This window comes from Pteropus vampyrus, unplaced genomic scaffold (genome assembly GCF_000151845.1).
Source record: "Pteropus vampyrus isolate Shadow unplaced genomic scaffold, Pvam_2.0 Scaffold55, whole genome shotgun sequence".
NCBI lineage: Eukaryota > Metazoa > Chordata > Mammalia > Chiroptera > Pteropodidae > Pteropus > Pteropus vampyrus.
The window spans coordinates 886746-913335 of NW_011888836.1; the positions used below are offsets into that span (position 1 = coordinate 886746).

The 26590-nt window shown below is 33.2% G+C and overlaps 1 protein-coding gene across 3 annotated transcripts in view; it reads left to right on the forward strand.

Moving 5' to 3' along the window:
- Positions 1-26590, forward strand: part of CDH2 (cadherin 2) — a 197157-nt gene that overhangs the window by 131400 nt on the left and 39167 nt on the right. For all 3 annotated transcript variants that reach the window (XM_011360390.2, XM_011360391.2, XM_023530796.1), the window contains 5 exons: positions 8124-8350; positions 10037-10183; positions 11886-12041; positions 15562-15706; positions 18349-18521. In XM_011360390.2, the coding sequence (XP_011358692.1) occupies positions 8124-8350; positions 10037-10183; positions 11886-12041; positions 15562-15706; positions 18349-18521 (848 nt within the window). The remainder of the gene's footprint in view (positions 1-8123; positions 8351-10036; positions 10184-11885; positions 12042-15561; positions 15707-18348; positions 18522-26590) is intronic.

The window sequence follows — 26590 nt, forward strand, 5'->3', positions numbered from 1 at the left end:
ATATCTCAATTATAAAACTTGTTATAAAAGTTATTTCATGAAAGCAAGCTCTATAATTATGTTTTCAATTAACACATAACATTATATTAGTTTCAAGTTTACAATGTCATGATTCGATATTTACATATACAGTCAGCCCTTGAACAAAGCAGGGGTTAGTGGTGCTGACAGACACCCCCACCATGCAGTCGAAAATCTTGCATATCATTTTTGATTCCCCCAAAACTTAACTACTCACCCCTCGAATCCACTGGGGATTGGTTCCAGGAACTCTCACATATCAAAATCTGTGATGCTCAAGTCTCTTATATGAAATAGTGTAGAACAATGCATACAGTCAGCCCTCTGCATCTGCAGTTGGTTGAATCTGCAGATGTGAAACTCAAGGATATAGAGAGTTGACTTTATATTTATTGAAAAAAGCCACATATAAGTGGACCTATGCAGTTCAGACCTACGTTTTTCAAAAGTCAACTGTATTGTGAAATGATTACCATGTAAGTCTAGTTAACATCCTTAACCATACATAGTTACAAATTTTTTTCCTCGTGATGAGAACTTTTATAATCTACTCTCAGCAACTTTCGAATATGCAACACAGTATTATTAACTATAGTCACTCTGTTTTATTTACATCTCCATGACTTATTTATTTTATAACTGGAAATTTGTACTTTTTGACTCCCTTTACCCATTTAGCCCACCTCTCACCCCCCAACTCTGGCAACCACCAATCTGTTCTCTGTGTCTATGAATTCAGGGATTTTTGTTTGTTTGTATTTTAAATTCCACATATAAGTGAGATCATATGGTATATGTCTTTCTGTGACTTAGTTCACTACGGCAAGATTTCATTATTTTTATTGCTGAATAATATTTCATTGTGCGTTGTGTCTATATATACAGAAATACAATTTCTTTATCCATTTATCCATTGGTGGGCACTTAGGTTGTTTCCATATCTTGGCTATTGTACATAATACTACAATGAATGACATTTTAATGTGTACTTAATAGTCAATATATTTCATTTTCTTATTACAATTATATGCTATAAAGAAAATATAATGACTTTTTTCAGCAAGGTCCATATGGATATTCCAAAACTATCTCTAGTGTATCGCATTATGCATGTATGAAAAGGACTGGTAGACCCCAAAATGGCTACTGATGTTCTAGGAAAAAAATCGATCCTTAAATTTAAACTCAGAAGGGGTCTGGTGTGGCAAAAGAATATCTAAACCAATGTTTCAGATTTATGAACAAACTTTCCACTTGGTAACCATTCTTCATTGAAATCTATAAATAAAAACACTGTGAAATAAATACTGTGGAGACAGCTGCCCCCTATCTTCCTCCCTCCCATTTCTTCATTAATAGATATCTTGTTCACTAATAAATATTACTGTGTGCTTGTGGAAGAAGAACTGTTAATACTGTAAAACTGTTTTTCCAATATGCCTTCATAAATAGCAATTAATAGGAAAAAACAATTTAAAAAGTCGAAGGCATATTTAGGCACAAAAATATTTTACAGTGTTTCTTATATTTGTGTCTAAATATGATGTGATGTTTTACTGGAGCAAAAATTATAAACCATATGTGAGTATTTGCACATTTTTATTCATATGGTTTATGTAGTGTTATAAACTGCTAATATGTTTAATATGTAAGATCCGTGGTTTTCTATTACTATTTTATAAGGATATTATGGTTTTATGGTTAACATTAATTTGAGGTATTGCTTTAAGGGTAAAAAAGTACTTTAAAATTATTATTTCTCTGATGTTTAATTTTGTATTAATCATGTTAACAAAGATTAATATGGGCTAGAACGTAGTAACTACATATTATGTAGATAAACTATGCAATAGCTCTAAAAATAAATTTCTTGTTTTACATATGATGTTTTCAGTCACAAACATTTAATTGTATGTAGACTTGTTTTAAATTTGAATAATCCAGTGGTTTGAGCCTGTTTCAGTTGTCTAAGGACATATATATCATTTTCTTTTATGTTATGAAATTCTGGAGTTTCTACTTTGAGTTATCTGAGCACTTAAGCAAAATTAAATTTTTAATATAAGGAAAATTGTTCTGTCAGAAAAATATTTCAAGTTAAGTTTCCTTGATTATTTTTAAATAATAGAATCTCAGCTTTCCTATATATGTCTTATAAAATATTGAGACTTTCTTGAAATACCAACTCCATACCTAGGTATTTATGTAACTTATTGATTCAGTTATATTACCCACTTCTAATACCACCTTGAAACAATGGAACTCATGTTTTTGAGAGACTGAGGATATCGACAACTATTCATTCCTTTTGAATATCTAATAATGTTGTAGAAAAAATTAGCACAGAGTATAGAATTGCATATCTGTTCCCTCCAGAAGTTTTCTCTACTGTAAGTTTCTCCCACTGTGGAACCTTTCTTAAGCCGAAACAGTGTAAAGGGCAGAATCAATTACCATGAATTTATATGGAAAAAATTTTGAGCATTCCCAGACCCCCCAAATAACCTACTAAATCATACCAAATAACACATAAAACCTAAATAATGCTAACATATTGTGAAAGCAGGAATGATAAAATAAATAAATACATGCCACATTTTGTACACCTGTCAATTCACTCAAGCAATAGAACTTTTCTGTTTTCTGAATTACTGGAAGCTGACTAAATGAAACCACTTTGCCACTTGTAGAACCAATAGTAACTTTCAGCAGCTTTCAAGATTCTTTCTCTCTGCATGTAAATAGGAATGAAAGAGACAGGCAAGTTCAGCGCACAGATGATGTCTTTACTTCATTCACCACATTCACAACCTTTAATTACGTAGTTTTACACCAAAGCATTAACACCCTTACAAGTGCTTTTAGGCTTTTCTGATACCTTAGGACATATCTTGCTAACCGATGCACAAAATAAATTGAAATGAAGCAAAGACGCTCATAGATACAGTCTAAAACCATGACGCTTGATGCTGCGATGCTGAGTGTAGTTCCCAGGGGCAGAGCTTGGCGGGGCCACTTTTGCTGCTCTGGGTGTGCTCTGCCTCCAAGGCAGCTTGCTGCACAACAAGCACTGATCATCATTTTGCTTTTTGCCTTTTTTGTAAAAGCGAAAGTCTTCTTCAAATTTCTTTCGGTTGGTGAAAACAGGTACTAATATAAGTCTTTCATATAAAGGCAAAGGTAGTGTAACCTGAACTTTCCAAAAGTGGGGGATACCTGTATTAACATTTTGTATTAGTGTGACACGTTTATTACAACCAATATGATAAATTATTACTAACTAAAGTCCATATTTTACATAGGATTCACTCTTTGTATTGTGCAGTTCTATGAGTTTTGACAACTGCACGTCACACATCCACCATTACAGTAGCATACATAATAGTTTCACTGCTAAGGATATATTTTAATTTTAAAAAATTTATCACCTTTCTTAAAAAAAATATTAAAAGATGATAAAACTTTTCTGTTTCGGAACAAAAGTTGAAAATCTTATTCAGTATGTTACACATTTTTTTACCTACCATCTTTTAAGAAAATGTTTTACTAATAAGAACAGCTTGGTTCCAGTGAACCATATATTTCTTTTCACAAAAGTCACATATCTATGTTGTTTACCTCATTTTCCTCATCTTAAGAGTAAATTTAAATCTAATTTTAATAATCTAAATAATTATACCATGTCCTTTGGATATCTTTCTTTTAATGGCAATTGTCCTCTTTTTTATTTTTAAACATTTTTTTTGTAACATATTTTGTCATGGTCCTGGAAATTTTTTGAAAGGCTATAGAATATAAATAAATATAAGCTTTAAGTTATGATATATATTAGCAGTGTAACTAGGATTCTATAACATAGCACTTCCCCTTCCCCCATTAACTTCTAAGTTTCTATTAAAAAATAAAATTCTCTTGAGTAAGTTTTAGTGCTTGGTCCAAGGGTAGAAGTGAGTCTTGGCAAATTTGAGAAAATATTCCTAGTTGCATGTAAGTCATAAATGAACAAACCAACAGGCAATAAATTTTAACCAATGGTTAAAAAATGGAATTCATGTGTTACTCACTGTATTAGTTTGCTAGGGCTGCCATAATGAGATACTACAGACTGGGTGAGTTAAACAACAGGAATTTATTTTTTTATAGTTCCAGGGGCTGGAAGTCTAAGATCCAGGTGTCAGCAGGTTTGATTTCTCTTGAGACCTTTCTCTTTAAAGGACTTGGAGATGGCTGGCCACCTTCTGGCTGTGTCCTCACATGATCTTCCTTCTGCATACATGCATGTCTGTGTCTAAATTCCTCTTCTTATAAGGATGTCGGTCATTTTGGATGAGGGCCAAACATGTGAGCTCATTTAACCTTAATTACCATTTAAAGACCATATCTCAATTATAGTCATATTCTAAGGTACTAGGTGTTAGTGCTTCCACATATGGATTTGAGGGAGCACAATTCAGCCCATAACACCCAATGAAATCAGTAAGTCTTTTAATTTATGACCTGAAAACTATAAAAATCATTGATTTAGCATGTCACTGTGAGCCAGGCACTGTACATGCATTAATTCACAATGACAGGATGAAGTTAGAATTAATATTTCACTGAGGATAACTTTTTCAGTTGGCAGTGGATACTAGTTGTATGTACAAAGGGAATTATATAGTACATAACATTTCTTTAAACCTGAAAAATGCCAAAAATATTGCTTAATGTTAGAGCAAATGAGAATTAGCATTTGTTTTAAAAATGCAGAACAATTTAATAATACATATTAAGCCAATTCGTATTGGTTATAGGTTAGGTCACACAGGGGTGATAGAAAAACTAATCGACTTTAAATAACTGACCTCATGTAATTTCCTCCAAAGTGTTTTCTGCAGTGTGGGCCTCTCTGAGGTCAGCCATTTGTCATTGATAGGATGTGCAGTGACCCTTTCTAAGAAAAGACATATCTTTTTTCTTCTTTGCTTATGAACCTTTTCAAAGGCCTTCTCCTTTCTCTCCCTGCATCACTTGACACTTGAATCCAACTAGCTAGCTGAGTACCAAATTAACAGAATAGTCACAGTAAGGGTGAGCGTGAATTTTCCTCTTCTCCCTGCCTAATACTCTCACCACACCATAAGGGACTCCAGCTGCTCCACTCTGTAAGACATTTAGGGTGTACTCCAATTGAAGAATTCCTCCTTAATATGCTATTTACTTTGGTACTTTCAGAGATCTAAATGTGGCATTATTCTCCTCACAAGCATTTATCACAACCTCTGTCATGTCTTTACTTTAGTGTTCGTTGAAAGTTTAGATCTCAATAACTTAAGAGTCATGCTTTCGGTTAGATTCTTTTGTGCTTTCGTAGGGGAGAGAAGGAGTAGGAGTCAAACAGCTGTGGACATAGATGGTTCTCTGAGCTTTCCTTCCTCATTTGTAGAACAGAAATAACAGGAAGCTATTGTTGAGGTCAAAGTAGATGACTTAATCTTAAGTATCTTGTTCAGTGCCTGGTATTCAACAAATAGTAGTTGATTTTCTTTCACTACCAACAACCTAATTCAAAGCCAAATTATTTGAATATGGGGGTGTTGGTGGTGGTGGTGGTGATAGTGATGTAGCTGTTGCTGAATGTTGCCATAGCATATTTCTAAGTTTCCTATTTCTAGTGTTTTGAAAAATGGTGAAATATTGATCAATACAATTGTCCCTGGATATTTAATGAATATTTATACTGTCCCTATCACTGTTAGGTGTCATTAGAAACAAAGGAACCAAGACTCATTGTCAGGAAGCCAAAATGAGTGTACAGTCTGCTTACGGAGATCAGATCTAGTCAGATGAAGCCATTAATATGTAGACATCACTTATTATAATTATTATTATCATAAAAACAAAGTGCTAATATATGTTTTTCATGGACCAGAAATATAAAAACAAATACAAATACAAATTAAAATTCAGAGCCGTCCCAAATGGGGAAGGCTGTTATCTCCCAGAAAGACATCCCAGTGGACTCTTCCACCGAACGACGGCCTGGCTCTGGAGCGGTGGCATGGAGAAGGGGTGGGGCAACATCCAGAAAAGGTGATGCATGTGGGGGTGTGGGCCACAGTGAGGCGAGACATGACCAAGAAACCTGTCTGACTGGACGGAGTATGTTTCAGAATGTGATATAAATAAAACCGAAGACACCAAGCGACAAGGAATTAAGAGAGCATTATACACTAGGTAAAAGTGTTTACATACAATAATACAGACCTTAAGCAAGCAGGAGGAAATCATGGCAGAGGATTAGTCTAGGAGTGGGTGGGCAATGACCTTGGAGCAGAGATAAGACCACCTGGGAGGCAGACTCAACAATCCAGGTGTGGATTAATGAGGATTAATGCTAGAGTGGTAAAAGTGAACAAGAAAATGCAGAAGAGTATTTATTTTTTTTCTAATCCAGATTATATGTTCTCAAATATGATGAATACCTTTTACGATATAAAAGGTACTTTTTATATGAAAAAATGATAAAAGTTTTTCATATGGTTTCTCAGCAGGATTCCCCAAAACAATTTTACTTTTCATTTTGTTGTCTTTAATAAAAGATAAGCAGTAGATGGCATTATTCTATAGAAAAGATTCCCATTTTTCACTTTTAAATCACATGGCATGTAAGAAGAGTTAATTAAGTATCTTTTGGGATACTTCCATTCCAAAGACAAATACGTTGGTCTAACATAACAGTGTGAGATGCAATTTTTATTTTCATTTTAAAGTGTTTGAATGATGAAGGATAATATATGTGGGATTATGTGGAAAATAATATATTCAGTAAAGTATTTTATTATTCTTACCAAGTATTTTATGGTTACTTAGGGAAATAAGCATGCATGCTATTTGTGGTCTTGCACATGTCTCAGTGAGTTTATATTAATGAAAACAAAAGAACTGTCATCAAGTTGTATGTGGTGTGGGAGTTCAAAAAAATTTACTTAAATCTTTAAAAAAGGCAAAAGGTATATATGATTATATGATTTAATGTATACCTATTAGTGACTTCCAAAATGTATCCTATGTAATTGTGGTGAGGATATAACATCATATGTTTACAGAAATGAAAATATTGTTTTTTCTTTGATCCCTTTATGCTATTCCCACAGAATTTTTCTTCAAAAAGAATGATTAAGGATTTCAAAGAAATAGTCTTCCTTACAGAATACGTTCATTATTTTATAATTTTATTTTGGCTTGAATATGTCTAGTTCTACATTTATAAGTATGTGGTTTAACTTTTGTTATCTGATGAGACGTAAACTGATTGACATTGCTTTTAAGAAAGCATTTTTCAACTTCAAGTCATTACATGTAAGATAGAGATAATTAAACTACTGAAATCTTTTCACTTTTTCTACTCTTAAGACAGATATTTTTAGTCAAAGTTTGAGATACCTTTTTATTTTCATTTGTTTGAAAATTTATAAAACTGTTACTGCTTTTTAGAACTATTATAAGCACGATGAGGATTAAAAATTGCAAAAATTATTCACCTTTTAATTACTATAGGTTTTGTAATTCTAGAGCATACTGGTCATTCAACATTAATAAATGCTATTGCTTTCTTCTGTTAAGCATTTATTCAAAAACTGTATATTAAGACTGTGTGCCAGGTAATGCGCAGCATATACATGATAGATATGAAAATTTGCTTAGCAGTGTATCTCATCGTAAGTGACAGACATGGTAGTAGAGTTCAGATTGCTACCTGAAGACTGAGAGCAAGGGATTTGTTCTAGCTCAGTGACTTTGGAGTTAAAACCTGAAGGATGAATAGGAGTTTGTTAGGGAGTGGCAGGCAGTATCAGTGAGAGTTACAGGGAGAAAGCAGATGTCCCTGAGGATCCAGGATCCAGGAGCATGTGACAAGAAGGGGCAGGCTTTGGAACAAAGAGAGACTGAGGAACAACTCAACCACAATCTTCTCTAATATGAAAAAATTAGTAATGTAAAAATAAAATTTTTGTTTTTCACGGTACTACATTTCATTCTTTAAGCGGGATATAGATTTGGATATTAGTTGTTTTCGCTTTTGTAGTAAAATAGACTTCTATATTTGTTATCTTTTACAGTGAAGTTCAGCAACTGCAATGGAAAAAGAAAAGTACAGTATGAAAGCAGTGAACCAGCAGATTTTAAGGTAGATGAAGATGGCATGGTGTATGCCGTGAGAAGCTTTCCCCTTTCCTCTGAGCAAGCAAAGTTCCTGATATATGCCCAAGACAAAGAGACTCAGGAAAAGTGGCAAGTAGCAATAAAACTGAGCCTCAAGCCAACCCTACCTGAGGATACAGTGAAGGTAGAGTATCCACATGTGCCTTTGGAGTTATGTTTGAAAATCAGATTTATAGTTTGGACTAAATATGTACTTTGCTTTACAGCACATTAATGGATACCCTATATTTGAATTTTTATCAACTTCAGTTGTTTCAATAGTACTTTGTTGTATTTCTAATCTTATAAGATACTTAGACAAAATATATGTTAAGCAATATGAACATGTATTTGAAAGGTTTGTTTACACTTTGAGATTTATAACTTAGAAGTACTAGTTTGTTTTAAATTTCTTAGAAGTTTTACAAACTGTTAAATATAACCACAAAATAAACAATCCTTTGCAAGATTTCGCCAGCCAAGTTTATTAGATGGAAAGTTCAGATTTACAGTAGTAAGAGGAAAGCATTTCTGGCAAGGAGTATTGGGTTTTTGTCTTGTCCCTTAATAATTAAATTGAGCATATGAATTATTTATACTGCCAATATGACTTTTAGGAATGATATGCTCCCTCTGGTGGAAGCTACTATAAGCCAAGATAAAATAAATAAGACACATTTCCAACCCAGTACAGTTCGATTCAATTCAACAATCATTTATTGAGCACTTATTTTGTATAAGTTACCATATTAGGAATTTTAAGTAAGATATGATAACTTCTTCAGTAGAGTTGTGATAACATTACTCATTTGAATATTTTGCTTCTTCAGTTTGAAACCAATATGAAGGGGAACCACAGTCATATTCTGAAGTTTATGATTTTATGAACTATAACTATTACATTTTGTATAGTTATTGTATTGTGAGAGACAATACATTCATTTCTGGCATTTAATCATAAATGTGATATACACACCTATGATCAAATATGAATTTATATAGGAGGAAAATATAGTGTTTTTTCTTTTATGCCAGTGTTGGACTTTCATTGTAAAATGTAATTTGTTAAACTATTAACTGTTAAGGGAACTCATGCCATTTGGGTAATAAAAAGTGAGAAACTGGTAACCAATCGAGTGAAAAATTACTTTTGTTGTTGATAATTTGCTTTGTTCCAGCAAACTAGCTTGGATAGTTTTACGGAAGCAGCAAGGTCTAATGGCTAAAATGTCTGCAGATATAAGGAGAAACAGAAGAAAATGTTGACATCCAGCAGAGATTAATATCTCATGTGCAAAGTGGGTCATCTACAGCATCCATCATGGCTGACATAGGTTTAGAATAATTACAGCATTAATTCTGTGGGATTTAATAGGGTCATAAATATTTGAGACGTTCCTTAGCAGTATGTATTAAACTTCGCTTGGAATTCAAATTATATTTTAGCACATCAAGATCTAAATTTAATGTACAGTAGCACATTACCTGAACTGTGGTTTAAACTAACGAGAAATATATAAAGGGTCCTATTAAATTTTGCTCAATATTAACTACTATCTAAGATGGTTTATAGAAACTGCAAATGGTTTGCACAGCTGTGCCACATAATAAATTGTTTGGAATTCAATATTTTAATGAACACTGTAACCCTAAAATGTTATGCTGCTTTCTATTATTTTAATAGCGGGATGAGGAAAGGGCCTCCAGACTTATTTTCTTGTCCATAATAAACTGTGATTCCTACGTTTTCAGGTATCCATTGATTTTGATGTACTTTCAGAAAATATTTTTCTTAGTACTCAGGACTGTCTTCTTGTATTTTAATGCAAAGGAATCACCAGAAATTGAAGAAATAGTATTTCCAAGACAATTGTCTAAGCACAGTGGTCATCTACAAAGGCAGAAGAGAGACTGGGTTATCCCTCCAATCAACTTGCCAGAAAACTCCAGAGGACCTTTTCCTCAAGAGCTTGTCAGGGTAAAGTGGCAGAATTTTAATCATCTCTGTGTTATGTGTCAAGTGTATGTTAGAAATGCTTTTGTCCAATTTTTCATTTCACAAGGTAGAGTTTATGACATATATGTACTAAAAATATTTTTTTTGTAGAGATTAAATGTCTTGTGTTTTAAAGAGCCTCTTTTCATATTTTTTTAAATTATCTCAGGTTATTTGTAGTAGAGCTTTCTGTAGGTACTGTACATCATGCATGATAAAGTTTGTCCAGGGTGTGAATACATAAGCCCTAACTTCAACATGCATTCACACCCATACCATACCCTTTGCCATAATATACACACACCTTAGCTTCCCTGTCTGAAAGCTGCGTGCTCCATGATGATCTCTGCCCTCAACAGATAGATTTTGGGCCAAAGAAAAAAATAAAGGGACAATCATTGCTAAAAATGCCAGCACAAAGTACATTTGACAATTTTTTAAAGAAAAAAAAATGACCTCTGATACCATTAACAGAATCCCTGGGGCTGTGCAAAAATATAGGCTTTCAAATCAGAAAAGCTAAGTTTTTTTTCAATTATTCTAAATGCATACCTTTGGATGCAGAGAAAAAATTATAGATATTTCTATGTGTTTGGTAAAATTAGCAACCTGTTGTTTATTACAAAAGGAAGATTAGACAAAGTCGTCGTATTCCCATTTACTAGAAAATAAATGTTTCAGTAGATGATTAATTTAGCATTCCAATACATACTTACTGAAAGTTGTATTTTTAGTCATTTTTGTGTTGTATATCCTATTCTAATGTACATTATAATTCAATGTAACAGTGAATGACATGTCTCCCAAATAAAGCTGTTTCTTATTATTTTTCTACTTTAATAGAGAATGAGAAAACAAAAGAATTTGCCTTAACTTTAAAAAAATAATTCTATTACTGGATTAATATATTTACCTAATACGTATATATCTCTTATTTTCATCTCTAAAGAGTATTGCTCAATTGGCCTTTTCTCTTATGTCCTTTTCCCTATCTGTAACCCGATCCTATGATTCCTGTTTTTCATAGGAATTATTGATTTGGAGGAGAGGAAGGTGAGCTCATGGGTATGATTTTTGACAGTATAGAAATATATCTGAAAATTATTTCTTGTACGCTTTGTTATTAATAAACAATTTGGAGTAATAGGTGCCACCTTAAAATGATATGAGAAGCTTTGGTTGCAATGAATAATGTTAGTACAATGCAAGTACAGAAATCTGACTTTTAGGCTCTCCTACAATCTTAGAGTTCCCAAGTAAAGCTGTTTGATGTTATGGTTAGACAGTTATTTTTTATCCTAACTGTTGGTGAAAGGTAAACAATTTTTTTTCTTTAAATTAGACACCTGTTACTGGATTAAATATTCTAACCTACAGACTGCTAGAATTTGATACTGTTTAAAAACTCACACTCCTTAATTTCGACCTTTTGCACTGCTTTTAGTGAATGTGTTTTTAGATGTTAACACTGCCCCCAGTCTTTCTGTTGATAAATGACTCCTCTTTTTTGAAGCCTATTACCAAGAAGTAAGGACAAGGAACAGGGCTGGGAGCATTTTAATGGATTTCTAGGAAGAGATGGTATAAGTTTGTAACTGAAAAAGGGCATGAAGTGTAGCATGCTGTGTCTCTGATAATGAGCATTTAGTCTCCTGCTTAATGTGATTGTCTTCTTGACCCTCAGATCAGGTCCGATAGAGATAAAAACCTTTCACTGAGGTATAGCGTAACTGGGCCAGGAGCTGACCAGCCTCCAACTGGTATCTTCATTATCAACCCCATCTCAGGTCAGCTGTCAGTGACCAAGCCTCTGGATCGCGAGCTGATAGCCCGATTTCATGTAAGTTTTCAACTGCTGATGATATTCTGTGTATTAATAACCTTCTAAATGTGTGCAGAGTTTTTTACCTCTCCTATCAGTCTTAAACCTTTGCTTCTGAGGTTTTAACACCTGAAATGTACATGTAGCCTTTTCAATTTATTATAAGAATTGTATTGTTTTTATAAAATTGATGAATGCTTGTGGTAAAAAACAAATAGTGCCAAAGAAAAAAGTGAAATTGCCTAAAATTGTATTACTCTTTACTTGTTGATACTTGCTTTCAGATATGTGGCTAAGACCTTATAAGAACAAATTTACATGTAGGGGGTCCAATCTGTTGCTTGTAAATTATGTAGAGATCACAACATTTTAATAGCTGTATAGTATTCCATTGAATGCATAGGTTATAATTTTAATAACTTTCTTATTAATAGACATCTATGTTCTCTACTGTATCTGTTCCTGCTGATATTATTACCTATGGATGGAACATTTTTATTTTGTTTGTTGGCAGTATTCCCTCCAGAGAGACTGCCATTTTGGAGATCTCCGTTTTCCTGATAATCCTGTCAACACTTTGTTTCGTCAGTTTGCCAATATGAGCTGTTTTTTCTTAGCTATACTAGTTATATTTCTCAGGTTAATTTTTATGTTCTTTATTTTTTATTTTTTTATTTTCTTGAGTTATAACCAGGTTGTAGTTTTATGTTCATATTTTAACATATATGCGTATATTTGAAACTGATTTTCCCAATTTAAAAATAATATTGTAGAGAGTATTTTAATGCTCAGAAATTACCTTATATTAAAATATAAATTCCAGGAGGCATTTTTTTTCATTTTTTTCTAGCCATGCTTGCACATTTTCCTGGAACAAGATTTCAACTATTTTTTCATGAGTTTAATATAAAAACCTAATTGATCTCTATTACTTCTCCAATTTTGACATGAATAACTAAAACTTTTAATGGAAGTATCATTTTCTTTTAGAAAAGAAAATGTGTACACTGTAAAAACTTTTCAAATAATACAGAAGTAAAACTCTTCAAACAATACAATATTAATAAGAAAGTAAAAATGATTTTTAATCCTTTTACATAAAAATAACCTTTTTCTTTTTTAACACTTATACTGTAATATGATGATATACTGTAAGATGTTCCTCTATTTGTAGATTCATAAATGTATTCTTTTGAAATTGGTACCATTCTCTGAAATCATAAGATTTAGCATCTTTCCATGTCAGTGAATATTTATATCATAATTTTCGATTGCTCTAAATTATTCAGTTAAATGAATATAACATAATTTTAACTAATTACCTATTAGTAGATATTTGCGTAACTAAGCTTTTAAAATTTATTTTGAATGTGACAATAACCATTTTTGTATATTTTTTCCATTATATCTTTAGGCTAAATTCCTAAAATTGGAATTATTTTGGTAAATATAGTGAAATTGTTCTTTAGAATGGTTGTAATGTGTTGTACTACCTGCACACTATATAGGAGATATATTTTCTCCCCTCCAGTATCAATCCTAGACATTATTTATTTATTGCCAGTATTATTTTTAAATATGTATTTCGATGATTAAAGTTGCATAAGTTGAATAGCCAAATAAATTTATTATTTCTGTTTTATGTTGAATTTTATTTTGGATTTTTTATCTTTTTCTCTAAATAACTTTATTAAGGACATTAATGCATGATTTGTCATATATCTTCCCCTTTCGTTGTTTTTAAACTTTATTAATAATTTTAACCCTACTATAACTTACAGTTTTTGTGTTGTAAAATTCATTTTTTTTTTAATTATTATGTGTTCTAGATTTAGAAGTAGTTATACAAGTCTTCCAAACTTCAAGATACTAATCTCCCCAATTTAATCTGTTGTATTTATTATTTTGCATCTAAATTTAACCTTTGCGGAGTTTACTTAGTAAAAGGGGAAGAGAGATAGATCCACGTTGTTTTTCCTTTATGGCTAGCCAGTTGTCCTATGTACTGAATTAGTATTCCCATTGATTATCATCTACACTTAACAATTCAAAACTTTTAATTCCATATGTATATGTGTTTGTTTTTAGATTCTTATTTTTCCCATTAATATATTTGCTGAATCTTTGCACTTATACAAATTTTTAGAATTCTTAAAGTTTAGAAAATATTAAAATATTTATATGTGGTAGAGCAAGGACTTACCAAGTGACATGTAATTCTAATGGTTTTTATATCATTCTAAAACATAAAGAAAGAAGTAAAACTTTCAAATCTTTATCAAACTTTTTCAAAAACATCATGTTACTAGGGAAACTTGATAAAATCAGATAGCACATATAGACCAATCTCTAATTAGACTAGTCTCTAATTTATGAATATAAATAATACAAAAAATTCTAAATTTATCTTCGTCTATGAATTTTCACTATCTGAACTGGTATGGTCAAAACTCAGGAAATAAATATTTTCCAATCAATTTTGGGATAAATTCTCACTCCCCAGATTCTCACTATTTGCACGTAAAAGAGTGGTATCCATGACAAAATAAAATTAATTATAGAATTGCAAGGATTGTTCAGTATTAAGAATCTACTAATTTAATAGATCAAATAAGTCAAGAGACAAAAGAGATTATTTCTACAGGTGTTGAAAAGGCAGTAATAAAATTTATGTTGTTTTCTGTGTTGAATAACTGCTAAATAAAAAAAGGATATGTTGATGCTTCTTTAATTTGATAAAGAATATCAGCAGAAGCCAGCAGCCAGCATCATTCTTAACAGGAAAATCATAAAAGCATTTCTGTTAAAAATAAACAATTCAATAGAAACACTACATAGTTATTGAAAAGAATGAAATGGATCTCTATTTGTCAGATAAAAAGATTTTGAGGCTAGTCTGCTAAGAGTAGCTAAGTGATTATATTTGTTTAAAAAGAAAAAAGATAAAATTTCTAGAATACCTATAAAACTGAGAACTCGTGTTTGGGAGAAGAACAACTATTTTATATACTAATGTACTTTTAATGTTTATGAGTGCCTTTTATAATTAAAGAAAAGCCCTAGTGTCAATATTCCTTATACACATTTAATTCTTTCTACTGTTTGTTGATCTATGTGACTACTCTAGGCCAGTACCATATTTTTAATTACTCTGATTTACATGTACAGATTTAACAAAAGAATTTGGGAACTGAATAGAACTGGCTTTGAACATGGGCTTTGTCGACAGAACAGTTACTTAGCCTTTTGAAGCTTGATTTTTCTCACCTTCAAATGCTGGTCATTTCTGCCTCAATCTTTTGTATTTGAATTAAATGAGTTAAAATGCATAAAACTCTGAAAAGAATGCCTAGCAGATAGTCATCATGGTTTTTTTTGCTACTATATCTACTCTAATTGTATGGAGTTGGACTAACTTAAACTTTTTCAGCGTCTCAGTCCATCCATGCTATTTTGGTACCATGGCAGTTGTATATTTTATCTTTTCACTGGAGGTGAAAGACCATTGAATAGCTGTGTTTTCTAATTACTTTGGCAGTTGCGGGCACATGCAGTGGACATCAATGGAAATCAAGTAGAGAACCCCATCGACATTGTCATCAACGTCATCGATATGAATGATAACAGACCTGAGTTCTTACACCAGGTTTGGAATGGGACTGTTCCTGAGGGGTCAAAGCCTGGTAAGTTTGAAGATAATAACTTGGAGATTACTTCAGGAAATGCAGTGTAATCCATCCCTAGTATATAAGCAAGGAAAGGAGAAATCATGGGAGCCTTTTAGTATCATTTTCTTTCATTCACAGTGCTTTTAGGGGAAGAGAAAGGTAATGTAGGGAAAAACTGATTGAAGAGAGAAAACAAAAAAATATCACTGTACTGCCCACGATGACTTTTCCGACCTTCAAAGAAATAGATACTTTAGTATCTGATTCTGTAGAATCTAGAAGATCCTTTCATTTGGCTGTGGTTAATAGAATCACTGCAGCTAGAAAGGGAGCACAGAAGTCTTAAAGTACAGATTGTATCATATTAGTCATACAGCAGCTAAAACCCAGTTGGAGAGTCTGAAAGATACTTCGTGTTCCTAGGACTAAGCTGTGGTGTAAAACCAAAAGCTACTGTCCTTTGGCTACACTAGGTATTTACTTCTGGATGACCCGAATGTCTTCTGCAGCCCTTGCTTTTAAACTCATGTCATGGAAAGTGACCCAGCCTAGAAACAGCAGTTGCCAAAAGCTTCTCACCATTGTGAGGTGATGTTTGACTAAGATGTCAGATTTTGTACTGAAAACACTGGACTTCAGTCACAGTAGAATAGGAAGGCTAGAAAGGCCTATTCAATGGACCAGAAAATCCATTGGTGTCAAGATGGTAAAAGGAAATGTTTTACTAGCCTTCCTGAGATGATTTGGTGTTTAGAGAGATTTAATTAGCTATAATATCGGTTTTTTTTTTAATTTTGAAAAACCTCAACATTTAAAATTGTGCTATTACCTTTGTGCTCGTTCATCTACACCAGTTTATGTAGCTCCTTTATGCGTAAGCCAATTTATAGATATAACCAACTATGCTTTAAACTGGTATTTGTTTCTTGGTCCAAATACATTTGTCTGTATCCTCAGAAAAGAAGGAGATGTGGGGAGGGGGGTAGCTGGAGTGGGAGGACAGGGGCTGTGCGGGAAGTTCAACCATCTGTGGCTCCTTCTGAGTCACATTTTCAGAGTAGCTTTTTTTTGGCATTTAAAACACTGTAAAACCAAAGCATCCTTACTAAAACACAAGCCTTCTACACATATTCTAAAGATAATAAACACTGGGGTTTTTTGCCTGAGGAAGTTTTTTGGTTTTTAAAAATTATTTTCTTTTTCCTCTATTATTTCTAACTTTATTAAATGTACTGCTTCACAGAAATTGCCAAATATAAACCATTAAAGATATAATTATTATGCATTGACCATGAACTTCCATAAAGTCTCCCATAAATAAAAGACTTTCAGTGATCACAAGAAGTAAAGATATTTTGCGAGCATACTACCTGTGGTGGTTCTGTAAGCTTGAAAACATCCTTCTAGGCAAGGTTTGAAAATGTCATGAATCTTGAGTTAGACTGCATTGCAGTCAATATTTTGGCTCAAGATTCTGAAACATAATTTATTGCTTTAACAATTTATTCATTCGTTCATTCAACAAATGCTTATAGAGTATGTGCTGTGTGCTAGGCACTGTTTTGGCATCGTGGATACAGCAGTGACAAGCTAGTTCCTGCCCTGTCGAAGCTTAAATTCTAGTAGGGGAGAAACATTAAAAGCAAGCAAGCAAGCAACTACATAGAAAGTTTTGGGAAAAAAAAAAAAGCATGTAATGATGGCATATATTCAAAAAGGGTGTCTTGTTTAAAGTGTCGAGCTCTGACGAGAGATTTGAATAATGTGACCATGCCTTGGTTAATTCTTGGGCAAACAGGTACCCTGTAGAAGTGACAGAAGTAACTGTAAATGCTCTAAAATGGAACCTAGCTTAGCGTACTCACAAAAAAGGTAAGCTAGAAATGGGAAATTTTGTAATCCAGTTCTTATTAATATCCTACCAAACAAACCATCTTAAATAGTAACTACTTTTCTTTTACTTCTGAATTACAGTTTGTCTAGCTAGTTTGAACTTATTTGATCCTAATGCTTTCTAGATTTCCTTTCCAAAATATCTAATAAATTGAAGTCTCTGAGTTTGTTACAGTATTCATTTAATCTCCTAGGAAATAATGAACCACGGTGTCAAACTCTGATTCAATGTACCAAAACAGTAATGCATGGAATAATTCCTTATGGCCTGAGTAAATGGAGTGTTCATCATTATGCACACAGCTTACTTTCAGAAAGTGACTTAGGCACCGGGGAAAACCATGCTCAGCATGTCATTTTAGATATTATTGCATAACAGAGAAAAATATGGCAGAGGGAAGGAATCAGTAGCCATAAAATATATTGCTAATGGCATCTATATTAGTTATTATTTGCATTTTCTATAAATGAAGGTCTGAAATGATCTTTTCATTGACTCGTACAATGAATTTGTCTTCTGAGTTATGGAAAAATTGAGTCTATAAATGTATGAATTTTTCACAATTTTTCTTTAAAGTATCTAAACCATGTTTTATATTTTTAAAAGAGTACTGTTCTTATCAGTAATGTCTTTCATTGAGTCTAAATGATTAAATGTTTTGAAAAAGTTAAATTAATATTGATCAAAAAGGTAAATATACCTTCTATTTAGGAGACCCTGAAATGAAGGGTGACCATTCATTTTCCATGTATACTGTGTCTAGGAACATATGTGATGACGGTCACTGCTATTGATGCTGATGATCCAAATACCCTAAATGGGATGTTGAGGTACAGAATCCTGTCCCAGGCTCCAAGCACCCCTTCGCCCAACATGTTTACCATCAACAATGAGACTGGTGATATTATCACAGTGGCGGCTGGACTTGATAGAGAAGTAAGCTAACCAAAAACTGTCTTTAAATTTGTTTTTAATCTTGAAGGTGCACTGTGTCACTTACAGTTTATCTCCAGGTAATAATATATCCACAAAATTATTTAATGTTCATTTTCACTAAGAAATCTGTTGTACTCTTTTCTACACAACTACAAATTGGTTAAATGATATATATTTACTGGATAAATCATTACTAGTCTTACATTGCTAGTCTATGTAATATTTAACATGGTAATTGAGTAAGTTAAGTAGATATCTCTGGTATCTTATTTTTTAAATTGTCATTTTCTCAGTTTGCCCTTATATTCAAAGGTTTTTGTGAGAAATTAAGTGAAAAACAATGCCTAAATAACATGTTATAAATTTAAGATAATTATTAACATTCATATTTTTAAGGGGCTACAAATAATATGTGTGTGATTAAATTTTTTGTAGCCTCTGTGGAGAGCCTGGTTTAGTACAAAAGGAGATTATCTCCTTTTTTAGAACTTGCCTCTTAACTCTAAGATTAATTTATTTAACAGTTTGAACACTAGTAACTGCATTTATTCTACTGACAAGCCTTTCAAGTTATAAATGATGATAAACACACTTCTGGTATAGTGTTTTGTTGAAAAGGCATAAAATGTTGATGATATTGAAATATTTTGTAGTATCACAATCTGAGAGGGAATGGGTGTTTCAGTTAATTCCAAATGATCATCTCACTGTGACTGACCTCAACCCACTGTGTTCTTACATATATCTCTGTTTTTGTTCATATAATTCCTTCCACCAGGAATACCTTGTGCCTTTTTCTTAATCTTGAACCTTCCAGTTCTTCATGTTCCAATAAAAGCCCTGCTTATATCTTTTCTGAATAATCCAGCCCTAATGAATCTTTTATACACCTTTCCTTTATTCTGTTCTTACCATTTTCTTAAGAGATTCTCAAGGTCATTATTGGCTATCAGTAGCCATTGTGTGAGTGAATTATCAAAGTGCCAACTCATAAGGATCCATGCTTTGTAGATTTCTGGCTGAGCCAGCTTTTATAGTAATGAGACCTCAAATTATGTACATCAAAAGGAAACATTATACTTACCATAATAAATATTATTGATAAGGATTTTAGGAGTTGGTTTTTGTGACACTTTATTTGCCCTAGTAGCAGTCACTTGAATTGCGTCGAAGAAAACATTACTATTGCAATTAATTACATATGCAAGATAGTGATAGAAGTAATGTGAGCTAATCAAGATTACTTTATTCACAGCTGAGCTGAGAGCCTTACTTAGGAGTTGGATGTATGTTTATTTCATTGTACCTACTAACTTCCAGGCGTCGATGATTTTTTTTCTAGGAATGTTTTGTATCAGAGCTTGCCGAAATTTAGTTTTTGCAATAGTACTTTAGGTTCAGTGATATTCAGAACATGTATGTTTTTTCACCTTTTCCATTACTATATGAAGTATTATTCTTAAATGCCAATAAACTTTGCACGAATGCCATATTTTATATATTTTTTTGAGGGCCAGATTGCTCGCATACTACATAGGTATAACTCATCTCCCAATCGTGACATTTCTCCTTTAGTCACACTTCCATTGTAAGATACAGAAATAGGACTTCATCTTGTTTTCCTACAGTAACGTTCCCATCACATTTAGCCTGGCTGTTTTCTGACCAAAAAAAAAGGCATAGGGAATTAAAGATAGTTTTAGTAAGCAGAGCAACCATATTTAAAAATCAAAGAGACTGTATTTAGTTTAGAGGATGAATGAAAGTTTGAAGTCAGATCGTAATCATGGTAAGTATATCTTATAGTAGACAGGAGCGGCTATTCGCGATCCCCTGAATAAAACAAATGTGGAAATGGATTTGAAACTATAGAATCATGGGTTAGATATAGTATGAAAAATAGCTCCATGACAGTAAAATTATTAAATACAACAATGAGTTACTAGGGAAAATCATAGAAAATCTTTATTTTGTAAAAGTCATTTAACGTAGAAAAATGTATCTATCTCAGATGGTTTATGGTAATTCTGCTTGAGGCCAGGGATAAATTATTCTGTCTTCGTCAGGCCTCATGGAAGCTTGAGATTCTTTTATTTCTATTAGAATTCACAGTTTTCTTTTCATTAAAAGTAATTTCAGTTATCATTCTCCCAGGATATATGACACCTTTAAGTGATTGAACTCCTAATCATCGAAATGCTTACTAAGAGTCAGCTTTTTATTTTCCTTTAATCTCCAGGTTTAAAAAATATTAATTCTAAAGGTTTTCCAGACCTAAAGCTGTACCACTACACATCATAGTTTTCAATTTTTTTTTTTTTTTAATCTCCACCTGACTTCTTATTGCATTACTTGGTGGTGCCTATTCCTGCGTTTTCTTCTTTTCTCCACCTTTTTCTATTTATGCCCATCTCCTGATTACTGATGAATTCCCCCCTGCTTCACTAGGTTTGAATTCTGCCTTTATATATTATGTGCTATTTGACCTTCAGTGTATTAACCTGAAACCTCAGCTCCCACATCTATAAGTGTGGATAATAATATGACCTACCTCGTGGGATGGCTATAAGGATTATGTAACACAAAACATAAAACATTTAGCACAGTGCCCAATAAATATTAGCTATTGTTTGTCGCTGTTGCCATCATAAATCCAGCCTCAGCATCTACTGGGTGAGCACTATTACTTTTACTCCTTATCATAATTTTTCTTGTAGTGAAGAAAGAATTATGCTTTCTGTTTTTCAAGCCTAATAATCCTTTTACTTGTACTCTCAACTCTGTGTTCTACCATGAATAAACAGAAGACTATTCTGTTGTCTGTTGGCTTGGTCTTTCCTTCTCTACAGGTTGTGTCCTAAAAACTCCACAGGTTCTTTCATAATTTACAAACATGCTAATTCTACCTTTTAGTAAAATGGCTCTCCACAACCCATAGGATGAAGCCAGATTCCTTTAACATGCATTCCAGACCCTCTAAGACCTTGGCCCCAAAACCTCCTTTAGCCTACCTACCCTCCTAGAATTTCTTGCTCTTTACTTATGAGCAAATGATGCCCAGTCACTCATACAACCACATGCAATTCCCACTACAAATCTGAAGTTTTATATTCTTCTGTTTCCTCTGCCTGAAGATCCCTTTCCCATCTCTTTCCTAAGTTAATCCTGACTCTCTGATAGCTAGTCCTCACCCTCTCCCCTTGGTACCCACATAGTCTGTGCATCCCTTTAGATATACAAAGACTATGTTACATAGACATTATATCTGCATTTTTACTTCCAATATTCAGAGAATCCAATGTGTTCTTCATCTTTGCACTCTGAAAAGAAACTCTGAAGAAATGTACAAGTTGTGAGAATTTCTCCTTCATTTCGACACCAGACTCCTCAGAGGCAACCCATACTGACTTCTCAACTCTCACTCTTTCACCTTTCCTTAAAATCTGGATTTCTGCCTGCCTACCCCATCCAAGATGCATACATGTCACACATATATTCTGACTTTCATGGGAGGGACGAATATATTAGTGTGATGAATGGTACAGACTCTGAACTCAGAGAGACCTGGATTCAAATCATGTCTCTGCTACTTATGGTTGGATGTCAGTGGGCAACCAAGCTTGGTTGCCTCCCTAAACATCGATTTTCTCATCTGTAAAACGGAGATTTAAAAAAAAATCCACCTTCCTTATAAGATTATTGTGAGGACTAAATGAGATAATAGATAGTCCTTAGCACTGTGCCTGGCACATAGTTCGTGCTCAGTCTCAATAAATACTAATTAATAATTACCGTTTTTTGTTATCAAGGCCCGTAGAACAATGTCAACATATAGTTAGCATTCAAAAACATTTTATACTTCAAACTTATAAGGTAGGTAGTACTATCAACCCATATCACAAATGAGTGAACTGAGGCTTAGCATTTAAGAATTTGAACAGCATCACAAACGTGTACTTCCTTTGTAAGTACTCCTGGTATTATTATTTAAATGTCTACCTCCTAATCTAATACATTCGAAAGCATACCTATTGTCTCCCTAAATCTGTGATTCCTTATAAATTTCCAGTTTCATGTGACTAGTTCCACCTTCTCTTCAGCTTCCCAAGATAATGATCTGTTCACCTTTACCATACACTGCCATCAATCCACCTTGATATTTAGTCATCGAGTTCCTTCAGTTAAACCCAAAAATACCTCTTGCATTCATTCCTCTCTCAGGCTTTGAGAACTGGTTCAGGTGCCCCATTAAAGGTTCCTTGCATCACTTTTTCCTGTTCTTGTTACTGCAGTTGCATTATACCTTTGGTCCCATGAGGCAGTAATATCTGTCTCCATCACTAATGACAGCAAAGCCACCTCTGGTTTTATTCATTATTTTATTTAAGTAAATACTACATCGCCTGGCATCTACTAGACATTAATTTAATGTTTGCCAAATGAATGACGGAATGTTCTCACCTCTTCATTCACTTATATCACTCTAATTCAGTGTTTTGAAAGTATAGTACACAGGTATAATAATTTTAACTGATACACACAGGGAGCCTCTAGAGAAAACCAGAGACCACAAGCTACTCCATCAGATAAAGACTGCCAGAATACAAGGATTGTATAGTGTTTATTTTTACAGTTCTATTTATGGCAAGTGATGCTAGTTTTCCATTTATGGTACTTTTAAATAAATTTAGGTTTTGAAAAGGGAGATAATGTCAAGATAAATAGTAAGTGACTCATGGTATAGAAATATAAGGAGTGACAGAATTGGGAAGATGGTATATGAATCACAAAAGTTTGGGAAACAGTGAGCTAGTTTCTGTTCCCAGTACATGTTTTAATGAATAAATGATAGCTAGCCATGTAAATAAGAAGATGGTTTTTCTGAGACCTGAAATGATTTTTATAATGTAACGCAAGACTCAGAGTTTCTCATCCATTCATCTATCCAACCACAAATTCAAAAGCAAAAAGTTAACAAGTAATAAGTGTTGATGAGGATGTAAAGAAGAGGGAAATCTTGTGCACTGTTAGTGAGAATGTAAATTGGTGCAACAACTATGGAAAACAGTGTGGAGATTCCTCAGAAATTTAAAAATAGAACTGCTACACGACCCAGCAATTCCACTTCTGCATATTTATCCGAAGAAAATGAAAACAATAATTTGAAAAGATATATGTGCCCCAGTGTTCATTGCAGCATATTTATAATAGCCAAAATATTGAAGCAAACTAAGTGTCCATCAATAGAAGAATGCATAAAGAAAATGTGATATATATATACACACATATATATACATACATATATATATCACATTTTCTTTATGCATATATATGTATCTATATATACACTTATATATATATCTAAATATGTGTGTATATATAGATATATATATGTATGTATATACATATTTAACTCTTTTTTATGATTGAGTAATATAATGGAATATTACCCAATCATATAAAGAGTTAAATCTTGCCATTTACGACAACATGGATGGACCTTGAAGCTATTATATGGAGTGAAGAAAGTCAGATAAACACCAATACCATATGATTTCATTTTTATATGGAATCTTAAAAAAAAAGAGAAAAGAAAAAAGAACAAATAAAACAGAAATAAACTCATAATACAGGGACCAAACTGATAGTTGCCAGAGTGGGAGGGAGGTTGGGGGATGAGCAAGAAAGGTGAAAGGGAATAAGAAATGCAAACTTCTAATTATAAAATAACTAAGTCACTAAGATGTAATGTACAGCATAGGTAATATAGTCAATATCATAACAACTTTGTATGGTGACAGATGGATACTAGACTTAATCGTGATCACTTAATAAGGTATATAAATGTCAAATCATTATATGTACATCCAAAACTAATATTATATATCAACTGTACTTTAATTTTTTAAAAATATTTTTTAAAAAGCATTTATTGTTTGGCATGCCCTGTGTCAGGCATTATGTGGATGCCAGCAACATAAACATTGACAAAGCAAGTGCCCTGGGAAGGAATGTGTGTATGTGTGTACATGGTTGGGGGAGAAGGAAAGACAGACATATGGACTGATAACAGCCATGTAAACTAGAAACAATGAGAAGACTTTCCTGAGTATGCAAACAGCTCTCTGCTTTAAGGACTTTCAGAAGTCATGTCTGAGGTCACTTTTAATTTTCATATTTGTTAGGCTCAGAATGGAGGAAAGGATATTCTAGGCCAGGATGTCTCAACTTTGGCTCTATTGATATTTGGATTGGATAAACCTTTGCTGCGAGGGACAGTCCTGTGCATCATAGGATGTTTAGCAACATCTCTGGCCAATACCCATTAGATGTCAGTAGTAACCCCTCTCCCCAGTTTTGACAACAAAAAATATCCCAGGACATTGGACATGTCCCCTGGATGAAAGAGAGGAGGTGGACAAAATCTCCTTGGTTAAGAACCACCAGTTTAGGTAGAGAAGTGACAAATGCAATGGTGTAGAGAAATGATTGGCATTTGAAAATAAATGCAAAAAGTTCAAGATGTGAGGTTAAGTGGATGAAAAGTGATAGCCTTGGTAAGATAGGTAAGAAAGAGAGGGAAGGATTGTCAGGAAGCAAATGAATGTATGCCTTCTAGAACAAGAGGTGAGGAAGTGTTTTTAAGCAAAGTCCCCTTGATCAGATGTGGGACTATGAGGGTGGGAAGTCAAATCCTTATGGAATTTAAATGTCAGTCATTTGGAACCAAATGCCCAGTGACTAAATTAGGCAAGAAGCTCTAAACAGTTTGCTCATTTAAAACATAGACTGTCATATCTTCCTTACTGAATGTAAGAGCATTTTACCAACCAGGCATTTGAAAACGGAGATTAAGTTGTTATTTCTTTATTTGAAGAGACTTTGTATTTTAGAAATAACAGCGTTCTTTTGTAACTTAAAGATTTCAAGACTAGCTTGAAGCAGTAGGAAATTTCAGGTATTAGCTACTGATCCCAATATTTCAGCTCAATGGTTAATTGCGTGTACTGTGCTTATATAATTTTAAGGCTTTGTAGAGTAAACATTAACAAATAATATCTGTGTGGATTTTTTATCTTCTTTAAAAAGCACTTTTTTCTTTTTTCTTTTTTTTTTTGAGACTGGTAACCTGTTTTTTCAAATGGCAGCTAACAAAAAAAATGGAATATCAATAAATTTTTATTTTCATTATTTTCAGCTGGGAGGCTAAACTAAGTGCCCTGCAAAATTCTCTCATTAACCATGAGAGCATTAAGCTGAAATGACACTCTTGATTGGGAAAGGAAATCATTGAGAGATATTTTAGCCTACATAAGCATTATGGTGAGGTATTACGGGTTAAGAAAACTTAAAATGGCTCAACCAGCACTATTCTTTTGTTTTTATTTTCGTTTTTTTTTTTTAATTAAAAATAGTATGGTTTTTTTCTCTTGTAAGAAGACAAAAAAAGAAAACTAAAATAAATAACTGCTAGAGATTGGCATTTGGGTGGACAGAGACTTAAAATCAAATGTGCGAGGTTTGGCTTTTCCTCCTCCTTTCTTTTTCCTTGCCCTTCCCACTAACAGCTAAATCAAAAGCTGCAATTTGTGTCGGTTCTGTCTAAGCTCCAGAAATCCCTTAAGCGTGGCCATTCATAATGTTAGTTATATTTAGAATCAGGGAAAACTGCACTTTGCAGTGACAGTTTATTTTTGTATGAAGGAGTGAGTTGTGTCGTTCAGAATCTTTTAACATCTATGAAAACAGTCTCTTTTTTATCTGTGCCAATTTCCTCAGAAAATATGGATGATTTTAGATACTCGATTTGGTTAGGTTTTCCTAATGTAAAAGTTTGTCAGCTAGTGCTATAGACAATCTCAACATTTTCTTTTAGGTACGTTACATCTTAATTTGGCTCTGCCTTCTAAAAACTGCCATCTGGAATTTGAAAGCAGTGATGGCTATTTGATAATAATCGTCTGCATGTAAATGCTCCCATACCCATTATAGGTCTGTGGACACAATGAGGGTTATGCCCAAATAGCAGTACGCTGACTATGCAAATATTAAATACCTACTATGTTTCA